Source organism: Urocampus carinirostris, chromosome 7 (genome assembly GCF_059441175.1).
Source record: "Urocampus carinirostris isolate Australia breed hairy pipefish chromosome 7, RoL_Ucar_1.0, whole genome shotgun sequence".
Classification (NCBI taxonomy): Eukaryota; Metazoa; Chordata; class Actinopteri; order Syngnathiformes; family Syngnathidae; genus Urocampus; species Urocampus carinirostris.
Genome location: NC_142355.1, coordinates 29,684,852 through 29,703,214, shown reverse-complemented (window position 1 = coordinate 29,703,214; position 18,363 = coordinate 29,684,852). Strand labels below are relative to the sequence as shown.

At 37.7% G+C, this 18,363-nt stretch overlaps 1 protein-coding gene across 1 annotated transcript in view; it reads left to right on the top strand.

Annotated features, from left to right (window-relative positions):
- The window catches only part of LOC148362916 (transcription factor SOX-6-like), a 161,352-nt gene that overhangs the window by 46,036 nt on the left and 96,953 nt on the right, over positions 1-18,363 (top strand). Inside the window, exon 3 of the mRNA XM_088340508.1 lies at positions 16,091-16,301. Within this exon, the coding sequence (XP_088196634.1) occupies positions 16,092-16,301 (210 nt within the window). The 5' untranslated portion in view covers position 16,091. The remainder of the gene's footprint in view (positions 1-16,090; positions 16,302-18,363) is intronic.

Sequence of the window (18,363 nt, the reverse complement as noted above, 5' to 3'; positions counted from 1 at the left end):
ACTGAAAAATCCAATTTTTTACAGCTGGTTCAGTTGTTTTTTTAAGTTTTGTGTTAAAGGCTGAGCTGGTTGAACACAAGACCTTAGCTTTTAGTTGAGGTCGTTTTTGAAGGTTTTCTTTGTGAAACTTCAAGAAAACAGTGTAGTAAAACCTTTTAAATTGAGGTTCGGACCGGAAAAAAATTACAGCTGGAAGAACAAGTTAAGATTCTTTGACTTGATTCAACACAATTAAATCATACAAATGTTGTTTATTATAAAATGATAATCTAACTTGCTAAACAAAACTAAATACAACTAATAATTCAATTTGCTTGGATCTGTATTAAGTTTATTGTTGATTTATTCACAATATGCAAATTGTGGCACATATTCATTTGAATCTATTTAAATTTGGCATCTTTAGAATGCCAAATGCATTTCTTTGTGGGTATCCACTAAGATGACTGTCCACTAATTGACTCCAAGCCATAATTTGGAACTTGCGTGAATAACGGGGCGCTCTGATTGGCAGGATTACGGTGCAATGCGAGGCTGCAAACAATGTATTTTGTTTCCTCTAGTGCACAATGGGAAACCTTATCTAGGTAGAATACAACTCGTGTGCATCTTTGATTCCTTCAGGAGAAATTCAGGTACCATATTTTCAGGACTATAAGTCGCGGTTCTTTTTATAGCTTGGCCAGGGGTGTGACTTATACACCGGTGTGAAATTATTGACACACTACTCTATCTTTGAGTTTGAAATTTGTATTACCTCTATCATTTCACATGTTGTTTTCACACTAAACCACAAGAGGGCACTCTAGGCCTGTGTCAACAATTTAAACCTCGTTGTGTTGTGCCGAAAAATGTCCACACCGCGTGAAATGCCCCCCTTAGCATACGTCACTCGCACAAAAGTCATTCAAATGTATTTCATTTTTTGGGAAATGTAATAGAACAGTAAAGCACAGAGCATTTGCAACTTGTATAGAAAAACATTTTAAGTAAGTTCAAAATATTTACTTTAGCGAAATGAAACTACCTTTTCTTAACAATAGGAACACGAATGTTCAGAAGATAAGGCTCATTTTGCCAAATTGAATATTTGCAACTTACTCCAACACTATTTCAATACAAGGCGCAAATGATCTGTGTTACGTTTTGGTTGTGGCTGATGGACCCATGTGGTGGATGCAGAAACTCGAGGAAGGGGTGCTCAAGACAAGGACGGTATTTATTTACAACACCAAGACCAAAGCAGAAAACAAAACAGTAAGCACAAAGCCACTAACAAAATGTCCAAACAAGAAACCGAAAAACAAAAACCAAACCTGCCAAAGATCAAACTAGAAACAACGACCGAAACCGTAAATGGAAATTGCGATGAGCAAAGTAACAAAGAAACACCTGAAACAAAAGCAAAATTGGCGTCGAGGTGCTGAAAATGACCCAGCGGCGTGTAATGTTCATAATCTCCTTTTGAAGGGTGTGTGATGATTGGACACACCCATGCCCAGTTCAAACCCCTTTTGGGCCCTTCTGGTGGTATGAGCTCTGTCAGACCCTAACAGCTTTGTGTTTTACTGTTCTAGAACAGACATTCCCCCAAAGATGAGATACAAAGTCGTTATAGTAACGTTTGCGTGACTGACATATGCTAGGGGTTGGGGAATTCAAGTGGGGGGACATTTTATTTTAGATTGTATTTTAAATTACCTTTTAAGTAGACATGTTTTTGGTGTTGGACTGGATCAAATACATTTATGCATTTTCGGGCCGGTGCGACTTTTTCTCCGAGCGGAAAATACGGTAGTTGTTGCCAGGGAAAAATGCAGTTTAATTTTTGTTTTTGGGGGACCTCAAGTATGTGCCATCTGCACACATTACACATTTACAACAGTCAATTATTGAGGCACCGATTGAGACAAAGCTCATTGTCAAAGGGAGGAGACAGGGAAGTGCACTCGGGATTATCGAGGGAGAAGTCAGTGAAATGACTTGTCACTCCTAATCTGGGATTAGTGGGATTTGGCACCTTGCCGGCGCGCTAAAAGCCACCTGTTTGACTCTTAATTCTTTTGTCCCATCAAACTTTTACGTGCTGGGTGGACACAATCGAATTATTTTAAGACTTTTGTTACTTATTCGTCACGGAGGGATTTCGGGGTGTTTAAATAAAAAAAGGGTTTTTGTTTGCGCATTCTGTGAGTTTCGGTCGTGCTATTCCTCAACGCTAACTTGTCCTTTTGGATTAGCGTTCTAGAAAACTGACGTGGACTGGGACAAAACAAGGGTAAAAGGGAAGTTAGAATACAAAAAGTTACATAAACGGCATTGTTACATGTTTATTTGTACGGGGATGGGAAAGTATCGATCTGTCCCTTCACACACACGTTAAGAATATTACTAGAACAGCTTTTTTTCCATCTTTGCAACATTGCTAAAATTCGCCCTATGCTGTCACAGCCGGATGCGGAGATTTTAATTCATGCGTTTGTTACCTCCCGTCTCGATGACTGCAATGCACCACTCTCCGGTTTCCCGAAGTCAAAAACCAAGAGGTAACAGCTGGTACAAAATGCTGCAGCGAGGTTTTTAACTAAGACAAGATAGTTTGATCACATTACACCGATTTTAGCCAACCTGCATTGGCTCCCTATCATCTTAAGATGTGATTTTAAGGTTCTGTTGGTAGTATAAAGAACCATGCATGAACTTGCAACCCTCATATCTTTCGGATTTAATTTCCCCCTATGTTCCGGTCCGGAGCCTTCGCTCTGAAAATGCTGGTCTACTAGTGATCCCAAGAGCCAAAAAGAGATCCGCAGGTTCCAGAGCGTTCTCCATTCGGGCCCCGTTGCTGTGCAATGCTCTTTCCCCTGAGATTCGATCTGCAACCTCAGTTGAACTGTTTAAATCTAGGCTTAAAACACACTTATATTCCATAGCATATGAATAACCTATATCTTATTTTGATAATATCTGTGTATTATTTGCCCTCATGTAGGTTTTAGATCTGGGGATGGTGTCATAATAGTCTTTGGTTTGCAATAATCTGATTATTGATTAAATTTGTGCCATTTTAAGCTCATGTTGGGATTTGTATGAATTCATTTGAAATTTAGAGTCCTTTTCAGGCAGCAGAATAGTTTTTTTGGACCATTAGCATCGGCATCATAAATTTATATTGTGCACCATACCTTTTTGTTTCTTGATTCGTGATTTTTCGAGTTTTTTTTTTACTATTTAAATACAAAATCTTTATTGTTAAAGTATTACTCTATTTTCATTTATCAGATATTTTACTGAAGTATTTTTGATCATTTTCACATTCGTTTTACTATTATCTATTTTTTTTAAATTCTTTTGATTATTATTTGGATCACAAATACGTTTATTATATTGTTATTTTTTGGGAAAATGTATTCAAAATTAGTTTATCCTGTAAACCTTAAAATTGTAGATGTATTTAACCTAAATAGTCATTAAACGGTATAATTAAAAAAGCAAATAAATACATGTATGAATAAATCAATCATATTACATACAGATTATGAATATGAAATATAACAATGAAACAACATCTAAAAAATAAATTACATTTTATAAAAGCACCTTTAAAAACATTTAGTCAATTCCAGACATTTATAGTAATTTTTGTTATAAAATTGATTATATTGATTCTTTAGAAAAAAAACTGCAAAATAATAATACCAATTTTTTAGTGATGTTCAAAATCGGCAACTAATTAAAAATATTTTGTCTCATGCATCTTGTAAAAAACATACCGTAAAATAAAATAAATAAAACAAATCAAAAAATAAAAATATGATACACGGAATAACAAAATAATTTTTAAAATGAATTACAAATCAAAAATAAATTTATTTTATAAAAGAAAAAAATGCACCATTAAAATTATTTTGAAAATTGAAAAAATAATAATCCAGCAATATTTATGATCATAATAATTATATTGTTTATTAATGAATACATTTTATTGGTTCTCTCGAACTTCATTTGTAACACTGTGACAATTAAAAACAATTATTTATTTAAAACAAATAATACAGAAATAAATTAAAATATGATATACAGATTGACAAAATAATACAAAAACTAATGCTAAAATTAAAATATTTCATAAAAGGAAGGAAATACTTTAATAAATAAAAGGTAATTAAACTAAAGCGCCATGAAAAATATTTCATAATTTATACAAATATCTAGATGTAATTATTATTTCCATTATTATTTTTGGGGGGGGGATTATTTCTATAATATTGATTATTTACAAATACATTTGATATGTTATTTCTTTTGGAAGGAATACATAAAACAGTATTTTATTTGTAAAATTGGTCACTAATTTAAATAGATTTGAAATGAAAACAATAGCAATTACTTGCTTTAATAATTTAAAAAAATATATAGAAATATCTCATCTCATCTCATTAGCCGTACCGCTTATCCTCATTAAGGTCGCAGGGGGGCTGGAGCCCATCCCAGCCATCTCCGGGCAATGGGCAGGGGACACCCTGAACTGGTTGCCAGCACGCAGGGACAGACAACTCATTCGCTCATTCACACCTAGGGACAATTTGGACCGGCCAATTCACCTGAAATGCATGTTTTTGGAACGTGGGAGGAAACCGGAGTGCCTGGAGGAAACCCACTCAAGCACGGGGAGAACATACAAACTCCGCACAGGAAGTCTGGAGCTGGATTTGAACCCACGCAGGAGGTTCCCATGACATGAACTGTGCTGCACAAGCGCTAACCACTGCGCCGCCGTGCTGCCATATAGAAATATATTTGTATATATTTAGATAACTATTAACAATAGTTATTTTGAAAATATGAGAGTTGTTTTTCTGTAATTGTATGAAGTAAATTAGTAATACTTTTATAGAATGGTGAGGCAAAAAACCCATATTTTCCGGACTAAGGCACACCTCAAAACCCCAATGTGGCCAGAAATTTGAAAGTGCGCTTCATAATCTAGTGTGCCTTGTATACCGGAATATACGGTGAAAAAAATTCCGAAATGAATACTGTGGTTACAAAAAATTGATACTGCTTACGGTAACTACTCTGCCTTTGAGAAACCTAGAGTGGTCTTTGAGTCTCCTCTCGTTGTTAAAATGCTAAAATGTAAAAGTCGCTAGATATAAACTAAATAGAGCGGCAGCTCACGCGCTAATTTTTGAACGCTCATTGCAAATCCGCTTTTGTCATTAATTAGGACAATAATTATTCAAAAGTACGAAACCTATTGTGACTTGATTGAAGATTTTTATTTATTGTTAAAATTAAAAACATGCGCACTCATGTTTGAGTTGGAGTCAGCATGTCTTGTCTTACCTTAGCATATCTTCGATTTTATTTGTATAATTGAATAAATGAATGAAACGTTATTGCCAACGTGATAAAAATGAAATAAGTCCAAAAACAAAAACAATGTTAACGTATATGTCCAAAAGAGAATAAGAAAAAGCATATGCTTATTTAATCCTAGCCCCAGGCTTCCTTCATAGTTAGCAACCCAATGGGACATTTGATTAAAGGTTTTTTGGGGTCCATGGACCTTCAGTTCTAAATATTATAACCATATCACTCTCCTCAAGTGTAGTTCCGGCGGCTTTTTAATCCGCTGTTATTAAACCTACACAGAAACGACCTATCCTTGATCCAGATAGCTTATGTAATTATAGACCTACCGTTTCTTTCTAAAGTACTTGAAAAAGTTGCGGCACAGCAGCTGAATGATTTTATATCCGAGAATAATCTTTTCAAATCTATGCAATCAGGATTCAAGGCTAACCACTCTACTGAGACAGCACTGATTAAGGTAACCAATGATCTTCTACTGGCAATGGACTCCGGCGCTTCATCACTCTTGCTGCTGCTGGACCTTAGTGCTGCTTTTGACACTGTGGACCATAATATCTTACTAGAACGGTTGGAAAAATGCATTGTTCTCTCAGGAACGGTCCTCTTATGGTTCAGATCCTACCTCTCAGATAGGACGCACTGTGTTAAATATAGTGAAATGACATCTGAGCCCTTTAGTGTTACCTGTGGTGTTCTGCAGGGTTCAGTACTTGGCCCTCTTCTTTTCAACATTTACATGCTTCCATTAGGTGATATTATTCGCAAGTATAATATCAGTTTTCATTGCTACGCAGATGACACTCAACTATATCTTCCGATGGAGGAATCTGACGATCAGGTGATGGTGTAATAATAGTCTGTGGTTTGCAATAATCTATGGTCTGTGCAGCTCTTAGAGACTCTTTGTGATTAAGGGCTATACGAATAAACATGACTTGACTTGACTTTATTTTTAGTTTTATGGTTTAACAACTTCTGAATGATTTAATTTTAGTGGTGAAACCAGATCCCATAATGTTAATTTATGTTCTATGAAATACATTCTTTTAATTCAAATATATTTATTTGTAATGCAACCATAATTCTTAATGTAGTTTTAATCCCATGCACTTTATAGTCCAGTGCGCCTTATATATGAGAACTATATAGCGAAAGACAATTTTTTGGTGGTGCGCCTTGTATTTCGGATTATCTTATAATGCGGAAAATACGGTACAGTATATGCAATTGCAGAGCTCAGCTATTCTCCCCTTAAAACACAAACATTCGCTCATTTTTTACCCACACGGCGAAGTCACAGAGTGTACTATTTGTGCACGGCGGCCGCATTATGGTGCCCTTAAGGGGTCATAGGTTAGCAATGTGATAATGAGGATTGGAGCTACTAGCCAGATGGAGGGCGGCCTGCTCACATATTAACTTCTAGACTCAAGACGGGGAGGCTTCCTGCAGGAATATTAGGAATAACAAAGGAGACACTTTACTTTGGAAATGTGTCGATAGTTATGTCATTTATGGTAAATAAATGAAGTGTGGATAAAGTACAAATACACTGTCGGTTTACTTAGCTGGCTACTTCCTGGATTGTGGCCGAAGACACATTTGAACCTACCATTCGATAAATAAAAGAGGGGGGGTTCATAATTGTTTCGTTTACAAGTTCATACTCAAACAGCTTTTCAGCTCGAGGTAAGTTCCAAATTGCTGTTTGCTATTGAAAAATTTCATTTTGCACTGAATCGAAAGATAGTGAAAAGCCCGTTGGGGATTTTTAATTTGGATGTCGGTTTAATTCCCTGACAAAATGAGGCTATGCTAATTGCTTAGCTAACCTGACATGACATTTGTTAAGGACTTCTGATATCACGAATATTCTTTATTTTAGCATACAATCCTGATTTTTAATATATTTTTACAGTGTCCCTTCTTCCCTGCGATCTTGTAGGATGGACATTTTGAAATAGTTTGAAGCTATTTCTTTTGTCTCTTATTGGGGGGAGGAGGGGGGTTATTTCCAACACATTCATTTTTTTTCCTCGATTCATTCATTCCCATAACGTATGAATATGTTTTCAGAAGCCTTGTCTACGAGCGCCAAAATGTAAAAATATGTTGTTTTAAAAATTAAAATGCTTTGGTGCAGCCCTTCGGTGAGTACCAAGCCTCAGGGAATGATTTCAGTATGATAAATCACTACTAGATGGCAGGAGTGGCTTTAAACTAATCTTTGTCAACACTTAGTACTTAGTTTTGTCCCTGTATCTCCTGTATGACACAGTATAGCAGTGTGTAGGCGCAGTATAGCCATGCCAAGTACACGCAGTGTAGTGATAAAAGCGAAGATATAAATACAGACTGCTAACGCTTCAAAGCTTTCTTTTTGAAAAAGATGACAAAGAGCCTCCGTAATCGTCGGTACAGAGAGGAATGACGTTTGGTACACGCAGGCGATCACCATGACGACCCGAATCATGCGACTTCTTCACCGGAAACATTCGGGCTGTAAAGTTCTTGAGAGAAAATGGTATTTTGAAAGCAAAGTGCCCTTGTGTTTATGGAAAGCATCGTTTGGATAGTGGAGGTATCACAAATATGTATTTAAAAAAGACACCAGAGTGAAAGTTCTGCTTGAAATGCATCTTTTCACAAAAAAGCCCTTTTCTCAAAGGTTTTCTTGGAAACTATTTTTAAGAAATTTCCAATGCTACACAATGGTAAAAGCTCAAAACATCCCTTTTTTTCTAATGAAAGAACAGGGTTCAAGCTTTCTTTTTATGCTTCTAATGTCTATATAACTACTACAGGCCTCCTTTTTCTGTACGCCTTCAAAAACGAGTCAAAATGGCAAAAAAGTCCAGGTGGGAAAGATTCTCTCTGATATAACAGTATAGGAGCATATTTTTGTCCTAGCATGTCTTTGGATAATAGCAACGTTTGTCCTTAATATTGTCATTTAGTTTACCACCTGATAATAATGCACTATTTCACTGCCTAAATTTTGTTATGTTTATATGATTTCCTCCTTCATAACTTTTACATTTGGCTGAAAGTCAGCTGGCAAGACAGTTTCATTTCTTAGCCACCAAAACCAAAACAGAAAGCAACAAATGGTTGATGGGCTGTATTTTATATAGCGCTTCCAAGTCACTGAAGACCTCCAAAAGCGCTTTACAATGTATTTCACACTTACCCAATCACACCCACACCCACACACCGATAGCAGCATCAGCCTGGCTAGGCTCTTACCTGTTTATCGCGGGCATTAGCGATTCAGTGTCTTGCCCAAGAACACTTTGATGTTTAACTCAGAGGAGCTGGGAATCAAACCCGCGACATCTCAGTCCTGAAATGAGTGCTTTACCTCCTGAGCTATCATTTAAATCAGCAAAACCTGTGCAACATCATCAAACAAAATATAGTGTACTATCTCATGAGCAGATATTTGTGTATAAACATGTAAAAAATAGTCTTCTGCCACCTACTGATATGAATGAATGTTACAGTTACTTGGGTGATCATTGGATAAAATCAAAGTGGCATACTTTTAAGACAGTAGATTAGAGAGAAAGAAATAAGAGAAAAAGAGGGAGAGAAAAACAGAGAGGGTGGGACATAGAAAGAGAGAGAGGAGAAAGAGAGAGAGGGGAATAGAGAGAGGGAGAGAGGGAGAAAGAAAGAAATCCCAAGAGAAACAGAAAGAGAGAAAGAAAGAAGGAGGGAAGGGTAGAAAGAGTGAAGGGGAAAGCAAGACAGAGAAAAAAAGAGAATATACAGAGAAAAGGAAAAAGGTAGAAGAAGGGAAAAAATACACAGAGAGAGAAAGAGACAAAAAGAAAAAAGAAAGCGAAAAAGAGACAGAGAGTGAAAGAGAGAAAGAGAGAGAGTAAGAGAAATGCTTGAAATGAATAGCATCATGAACTAGAACCAACTCAACCTCTTGTTAAACTCTGCTAACTTAATGCTAACACATAAACGGACATATCACAGAAATACGAATGAGAAGGAATAGTGTCAATGTACTAATGATATTTGAGCACAAATTATACATATTTCTCTAAAACTCGTGGCTGATTTGACAGTAAGACATTTAGTAGTGTATTTTTGTCACATTTTGTTCACGGATAATGGCAAAGATGGACTTATTGTCGTTTAGTGAGTCAACCTAGAATTTGGTTGAAATTCAGCGAGCAAGACTGTTTCACATTTAGTGTAAATTGAGCCGACAAAAACAACAAAATAATTAGTCTGGCATTTGGTTTAAAGCGGCCATTTTAGGGTGCTTTTGTACTTAATCCAATAGGCCTTAATCAGGTACTTTGATATAAAATCAAAACATCCTCTGACGCCCCCCTTAAGGTTAAATTCTTCATTTTTGTTTAAAAAGCTCAAATCTGTGAATATGAGGTTAAATACGCATAACTTTGAATTAAACTCTGCTAGCTTAATGCTAATACATAGTTTGAAGCGGCCATGTCAGGGTGATTTTCTAACAATCCAGAAGTATCTTTTATTTTGTAATTGAAGCAAAACCCCAACGCTGCTTCAGGCTAACACATAACCGGAAATATCACAGTCTGCTTCTGTTTTAACGTTTAGAACCAAAGCAAAAATTTAGATTATTAGGCCTTTTTAAATGTTATTTGAAATATTTCCTATTTGCAGATTACATTTTTCCAAGGAACAGAAAATGAAACTCTTAAATCACCTTGGATTTTTATCAACCATATTTTTCTTGTAGTCACAATACAAAAAATAGTGGCTTTTTTTTCATTTTCTATGTTTGAAATTCTAATAATTTTTTTACTTGTATGTACAAATTGAAAATTAAATAGAATCTAAATCCATCCAAACTATTTATAAACTTCGAATTTTGGGTGTGAGTGTGTGTGTTTGTATGTGACATATAGTCTCTGAAAGAGCCGCACCAATTTTCATGAAAGTTTACTCTGTTTAGGGCTTTCTTTAAGCTTGGTTTCCTGTCAAGGTACCCCTAATAAATAGGAGCAAAATCTATAAACATCTGCTTTCATGTGGTCTGCTTTTGTGGGGTCTCTAACGCTCTCTGTCGGCTAAATATGAATACCGAAGCTCCCAAACAGTGACCACTCCAAGCAGCCGAATCCAACTACTGCTTGACCATTTTGCTCTAAACTACAACAAAAAAAAAAAAAGAATATTCTTAATTTTTGTTTTGAAAGGTCAAAAGCTTTTGGGATAGACTGATCAAATAGAATGAGCATAACCGTGTCATAAACTCTGCTAGCATAATGCTAACACAAAACGGGAACCATCATAGAAGCGCTAATGAATAGGAATGGTGTCAACTCCTACATTGTTTATTGTAGAGCGACATGTGTCATTAAAAAATAACCTTTCAGTTGCTGGAACGCGGTGCGGTTTCGACAAGGTAACCGAGTGTTCTTAGAAACCTGATGTTGACGTTTCTCCCTCTTCAATGGCCGCTTCCATGTTGCCGTCAATGGTTCAGTGTTAGCGCGCAAAGCAGATAAATGTATGCCGGCTCTTGTGTTTGCGCTAGCTAGGGTGTGTTGCCCTGCCAGGAAAAACAAGCGCCACACAAGCTAGTGTGTCGGCCATGGCGTCCACTTCTGTCCTGCGGTTAGCGCTTGGCACGGCGGGGCGTGTTTACGCCCACTGCGCAAACATCGTGTTTAGCTTTCGAAAAAATAAAATACATTCCTTCTTTTGATTTGGATTTTCCATTTCATTAGGAATGAAGGTAACAAACGTCAGTTCACGAGACGATGAGAGACGGGCTTTAATGCGCGGACGCACGATTAAATATTTCTTGAGTGTGCGCGATTCTGTTTTATGATTTAAAGAGTTATTCCTTGCAAATGATGCTGCGTTTATGAGAATTCATCGAGGGCCCGATCTTTAGATTTAGCTGCACTGCAAAAATGAATATGAATGAATGAGAACTTTATTTCGAATATTGTAAAATAAAAACAGGACCAAAACGATGACTCAACAACCGAAATAATGTTAACTTAACATGTTCGAAAAGGGGTAGAAAGAAGCAGACGCTTATTTTCATCTTCCCTATTAATTACATTTTATCGATAGCTCCTCTTTTGTGTCTAAATATAACACAATCTCACACATATACATATTACATAGGTCAGATATCTCATCTCATCTCATCAGCCGTACCGCTTATCCTCATTAGGGTCGCGGGGGGGCTGGAGCCCATCCCAGCCATCTCCGGGCAGTGGGCAGGGGACACCCTGAACTGGTTGCCAGCCAATCGCAGGGCACACAGGGACAGACAACTCATTCGCTCATTCACACCTAGGGACAATTTGGACCGGCCAATTCACCTGAAATGCATGTTTTTGGAATGTGGGAGGAAACCGGAGTGCCCGGAGGAAACCCACGCAAGCACGGGGAGAACATACAAACTCCGCACAGGAAGTCTGGAGCTGGATTTGAACCCACGACAGGTTCCCATGACATGAACTGTGCCGCACAAGCGCTAACCACTGCGCCGCCGTGCTGCCTAGGTCAGATATCAATAATTATAATAATAACAATAGTCACATATTTTATACACTAATCATCGTTGTACCCATCTATTAACGTTATAGTATTACTAGTTCACTAAATATCATTGTGACACCAATGATAATAACAACAATAGCAATAATAACAGTTATGATATAATAGTAACAATAACAACAAGGTTAACTATAGTCGTAAACGCAGTATTTCCAATCTCTAGTATCACTCATACGCCATTCTCTTCATATCTGTATTCTGCCAGTAATGTTTTTTTGTATTTATATTTGAACACGTGAATAGTTGGACATGGTTTGGTCTCGTGTTGTAAATTATTCCACAGACACACACACACTTTTCCTAGTGGTAATCACCTTTGGGATTTTAAATTTACAACAGCCCCTTAAGTTAGAACTTCCCTCTTTCCGAGTGAATCATTTTTGGATTTTTTCTGCCACTGTTTTTTTGTTGACCTTAAGTAGCAGTTGTGAAGTGAGAAAATGTACTAAATCATCCAATTTAAATAATTTGGACCGCAGGAATAAAAGATTAGTATGATCCCCATTTTTCTCTTGTGCTTCTCGTAACATTGTCTTGCTGGCCAGATCAAACGTCTTTTATTTTGCAAAAAAGAAAAAAAAAAAGAAATATCCGAAATAAATATATTACACTGTTGACGTTGCGCTTATTTTAGACTATTTTATTCTTAGGTTTAAGCTATTTTTACCGGCTTTTATAATAAAATAAGAAACATAATAAATGAAATAAGCACGTCGTAGATCATTTTACTTGTTTTAAGCATTTTTATCTAACGGTGCTGGAAAATATTTCTTTTTTCATAGACAGCTAGTTAAGACACGTAAACACAAGAGCTTTGCTTTCAGTTTTTATTTAGTGATTTTGCAGGTTCTCTGTGTGACAGTGGCTTCTTTAAGAGTAGACCAACTTTTTTAATTTAAGCCACTTTGGGGGAAAGAATTGCGTGAAAGGCAAAGGAAAATCATCTTTTACAGCTCCTGTTGGAATTTTGCAGGTTTTTGTGTGAAACTACTCACGTAAAATAAACATTTTGATTTGATTAATGATTGATCAATGGTACTCAGCAAATACAGCAACAGTGGATGCTTTACGAGTGGCAGCACTCTTTGGTGACATCGAGTGGACATATTTAAAACTGCAGATCATTGTGACTCATTTTTCTCTTGTGCTTCTCTCAACATTGTCTTGCTGGCCAGATCAAACGTCTTTTACAACAAAAAACAATATGAAATATCCTAAAATTAAAAAAAATATACTATTATTAAGCAAGATTTTATTTTTTGCCAATTAGAAAAGCTTTCAGAGGTTCTTTTTTTCTGGTGACAGTGGCAGGACAAGGATAGTGATGTTGGTGGTCGGGGGCGATCCCAAGTAGAAGAAAAAAAGGAGTGTATATGTCGGCATTCCTCAGGTCTGACCTCTGACAGCGCCCCCACTAACAAGGCTCCTCACAAGCTTCAGACACACAAGGTCCATTATCTCCGTCACTATTTGTCCAGTCTGCACACTCGGCCGCTTTTGGCCATTCATTCGCACCTGGGAGTTGTCCCCCAGTGAGGTGGACGTTTGTGCTGAGCAAAATTTAATGAATCCACCAAAACCCACAAAAACTCCAACCTGGATGAATACAAATTACATATATTTATACTCTTCTTTTTTGGGCTGTCTATATTGTGGGCCTAAAATGCATACAGACGCCGCCCTACTCACGAACGAGATACGTTCCGAACGATCGTTCGTAAGTTGAATTTGTTCTCAAGTTGCTTCAGTTTTATATTTTGTATGTTTACGGTACGTTTAAGGCTTGTAAAGTAACCTGTATTGTTTTGTACTAAAAAAAATAAACATTTCATAAAATAATATGCTCTAAAAAGATAAGTAAAGTTGAGTTTAACTTACTTTTGGAAGATGCGCTTCAAGAGGTCCTCCTCCATGCTAAAAAGTGGGCGAAAAAAAGCGATCCAATCATTTTCTCAACTGCATCAAGCTTTCTTATTCCACTTTCATTTAAAAAGAAATGGCTCGCATCTTTTTTACACTTTACAACAACCATATTGAATGGATGCACGAGATATTAAACAATAAAAATGTCAAAGTTCTTAACGTTCTGGAAATACAGTATAGAATGTTTACAAACAAACTAGGAAGAGGAAGCACATTTCTTCTTCGGGGTGGTTGCTAGGTTATGTCTCACAGCGCCACATGCCGGTAGTGGTGGAAAGAAGCACTAATGTAATGTCCTGTAATCGGAAAAAGGTGCCCACAATACAAAATCTAAGACAATAATTATTTTTTTGTAAAAGTGATATTATGTCATCAAATCAATTAAAATATCAATTTTTCTTAGGGCAGGACCACAAAACCGTCGTGGCTGGCATGGCTTTGTGCTGATGTTTTGAGTTTTTCCTTGCCCGCATGTTGGCTTAAGATCAGGGGATGGTGTAGTTGTAACCTGTGCATTCCTTTGAGACATTTTGTGATTAAGGGCTATACAAATAAATGTGACTTGATGACCTTTGTTCTAAATCGTAGAAAAAGACGCTAGTTTTCAGTTCAGAAGAAAACGATGCCTGTTCTCAGCCAAGAATGTAGTGCTAATTTTTCATTTAGGTGTTTTTCTTTCCATTTCAGGTGAAGACAAACCTAATTTTCCGTGTAAGGAAGACATTAAATTTTATGTAGCACGTTAATAGGAGTAAAGCTCATTCAAACGGGGATCAAAATTTGCATCCATTTTCTTGAATGGATTCCTGTTAGCCGCTAACAAGCAGCCTTTGTTAGTTCCGAAGGGTTTTTTATTGTTGAAGTTGAATGAAAACGAGTTTGTGGACATAAAGTGAAACAAATTCTCTTGTTGGTTCGTTGCGACGAGACCCTAAACTGAACCACGCATCTAATTCTTGGTGTTGGGCTCCCCAAGTGGTTGGCGGGACTCGGCAGCTCAATGGGGCTAGTGTATGCTGACTCTTTTTGGGGATGGGGGGGTTTATTCGTGAGGGGGTGTTGAGAGGGCCTCCTCTCATCTGTTACTCTGATACAGGTCTCCATTTGTCCTGCACCCGACAATGGATGATTGTTTTTCTCAGGGCCCCCCATTAAGTCTCGTATGGCTTGATGCTAAGGAAGCGAGAGTAAGCTCATTCCAGAAGGCAAAGGCAAAAATTGAACACATATAGCATACTATATTGATAAAAAAACCTACTATAGATTATAATTTGATCCATTTAGCTCAATTTCGACCTAGTAAAAGAAAAGTAGTAAAAATAAATACTACATAATAATACTTTAAATCTGTTACGTGTTGTGGATACAAACCAAAGTGCAGACACAACAAACTGAGTTACCATGTAGATTTATTTTGGGAAATCACAGTTTGGAAGCATTCTAGCAAAGTCATTAATTATCAGGGATTATTAAATATAATCAAGGAAGACAACCAGGAAGTAACATTTCTAATAATAATAATTGTTTGGATATTTTAAAATACAATTAGAATTGTCTCTATTTCCAGTGTTAACAATGTAGTGTAGATTTTTCAACCTCTGCTTACTGCAATAGTCAACCAGGTATAATGGAACACGGGCATAACTGCATTTAATTTTAGGGAGGCCAGAAGGTCACGCCTCCTGACAAAAGTTTCTTCTGCTTGTATTGGATTGCATCCAAACAGTGCAGTTCCTTCCAGGTAGGCTACAATTGCAAACCCAAACCCAACAGCAACCCAAAACGGGGAACCCCCCCAAAAAACGCACTCTTTCGACCTTGCTTTCAGCAGTAATCTACTGGGGGTAGTGGATTGCACCTACAACCGTGCATAACATCCTGCTTCCCGAAATAAAAAAAACTTTTGCTGGTCCCTGCTTGCAGCAATATAGGAGTGGGGATAATGGATAGCCGCCACACGACTGTGATTCACCGCCAGCTCTAACCAAAATGTATTCTGCCGATCCTCGCTCACAGCAATATGCGATTGGGGATAAGGTATCGCGGCCAGCCAAGTGTAGTTCACTTTTTGGTGGACAGAACTGCAAAAAATTATCCACCAGGCCTGACAGGATTGACTTAGATACATTTTTGTTCGTCTTAACACTCAATTACCGGTTAACATAAAACGTATATTATTCCTAAAAAGAAATGCTCTCTTCCTTCCCAGAATGATGTCTTCCATGCGAGCGTCGTCTCCGTTTCACGCAGCGGCCGAGGTGGAGGATGCCCTCGGCCGCCCCGTTGCCAACAACGCAACCTGGCTGGACGAGCGCAGCCCCAAAGAGACGCCATCGCCCGAACGGCCCCCCTCCAGCGAAGAGCAGCTAATCAGAGAGAAGACGTCCGACACCGATCCCTGGGACAACCCGAATACGATGGTGAGACAAAACAAGCCTTATGAAACACGCATGAAACCTGGCAGGGGGGGTACATGCACACAAACTATGGTCCTGTGCTGCAGGCACTGCTGAAGGCAGCTCAGCGAGGGTCTTCCTTTGGAGAATTCGGCCCTTTGGTGTGTGTGTACACTATTTGTGTTGTGGAAATACTTTGAAAAAATGGACGGTACAGGATGTAATCCAGAATTTGTAAATATATATATATATATATATATATATATATATATATATATATATATATATATATATATGTTATAAAAGATATTTAAAAACAGTGGAAAACAGATTTTGGCTCGACCTGACCCTAGCTCCAGCGGGCCCCCAAGTCAAACAAGTTTGAGACCCTTGCTTTAACAGATAACTCTGTTTTTTCTAGCATGTTAACAGGGTCAGGAGTGTTACTTAAAAAAATGTAATCGGATACAGCTACTCATTGATTACCTGTAGAAAAATGTAATTAGTCAGATAATCTTAATACCCTAATATTGCATTAATGTAACGTTATTACTTTTGATTACTTTTGGTTAGGGGCCGCACAGCGGCTGGGTGGTTAGCACGCAGCCCCACGTTGCAGAGGTTCAGGGTTCAAGTCCAGCTACCGCAGCCTCCCCGTGTGGAGTTTGCATGTTCTCCCTGTGCCTGTATGGTTTTCCTCCGGGCACTACAGTTTCCTACCACATTCCGGTGCAGATAATGGATGGATACTTTTGGATTACTTCAATACCATATATGATAGTAAAAGACAAAGAAAACTATATATGATGAATAAACAATGTAATATTGAAAAAGAAAGTCAGGAGTCAGGTTTGTTCACTTTCTAAATTTACAACACGCTCTGGGATTTATGGACATCTCTTTCTGTCTCTAGCCTCAGTAATTGAAATTATGATAGTCAAAATTCATCTAAGAGTGAATTATGTGTTTGTAAATGTAAGACACGTGAAGGAGTGCATGAATCGAATGAATGGATGCTTGAAAGGAGGCTGTGGAAGAAGACACATGCTCCCAGGCATTACATTTTATTGATCATTTCGTTTCATTTGCTCATGCTTGTTTGTTTAGCAGCACTTTAATTACATAGCACTTTTCAAAGTATATGATCATATAGTCATGTTTTGTAGTCAGGCATCTTGGGCAGCTCCACGGGTGGAGGGAAGGGGTGGGCTGTTGGTCCTGATGGTGAGCGCACCGCTGTGTGTGTGTGAAACGAATGAGAGGGCAGAGAGAGAGGCGCAGACCAGACATCTGTCCATCCATCCATTATCTGGACCACTTATCCTCAGTAGGGTCGCGGGGGTGCTGGAGCCCATACCAGCTGTCTTCGGGCAGTGGGCAGGGGACACCCTGAACTGTTGCCAGCCAGTCCCAGGCCTCACAGAGACGGACAACTTACTTGTTCATTCACGCATGCGGAAAATTTGGACAGGCCAATAATCCTGACTTGCATGTTTTTGGAATCTGGGAGGAAACCGGAGTGCCCGTAGGAAACCCACGCTAGCATGGGGAGAACATGCAAACTCTACACAGGGAGACTGCAATAGCTGGACTTGAACCCTGAACCTTTCCTCCTTGGGGCTGCGTGCTTACCACCCAGCGTGCATTCATCATTTCATTTCGTTATTTCATTTGTCCATACTTGATTTTTGATGTTGTCTATTTACTAGCACTTTAATCACACGAGACTTTTCTATTAGTCAGCAGAGGTAGGTAGAGTAGCCACAATTTTACTCAAGTAAAAGTACCGTTACTTTAGAATAATTTACTCAAGTAGAAGTAAAAGTAGTCTTCCAAATACTTACTTGAGTGCAAGGAAAAAGTTTTTGGGTGAAAAAAATGACTCAAGTACTGAGTAACAGTAGCTATGTTGTATTTATTAATTTTTTTTCAAACAACCAATCAGATCATCAAATGATCAAAGTCTATCCAATCCACACACAATTTTTTTTAAAGTAGATTAAAATAATCAACGTAAATTGGAGTGCTTTAATAAACAATGAAATAAAAATAGTATAAATCAAATGAATAATTTAAGCACATTTGA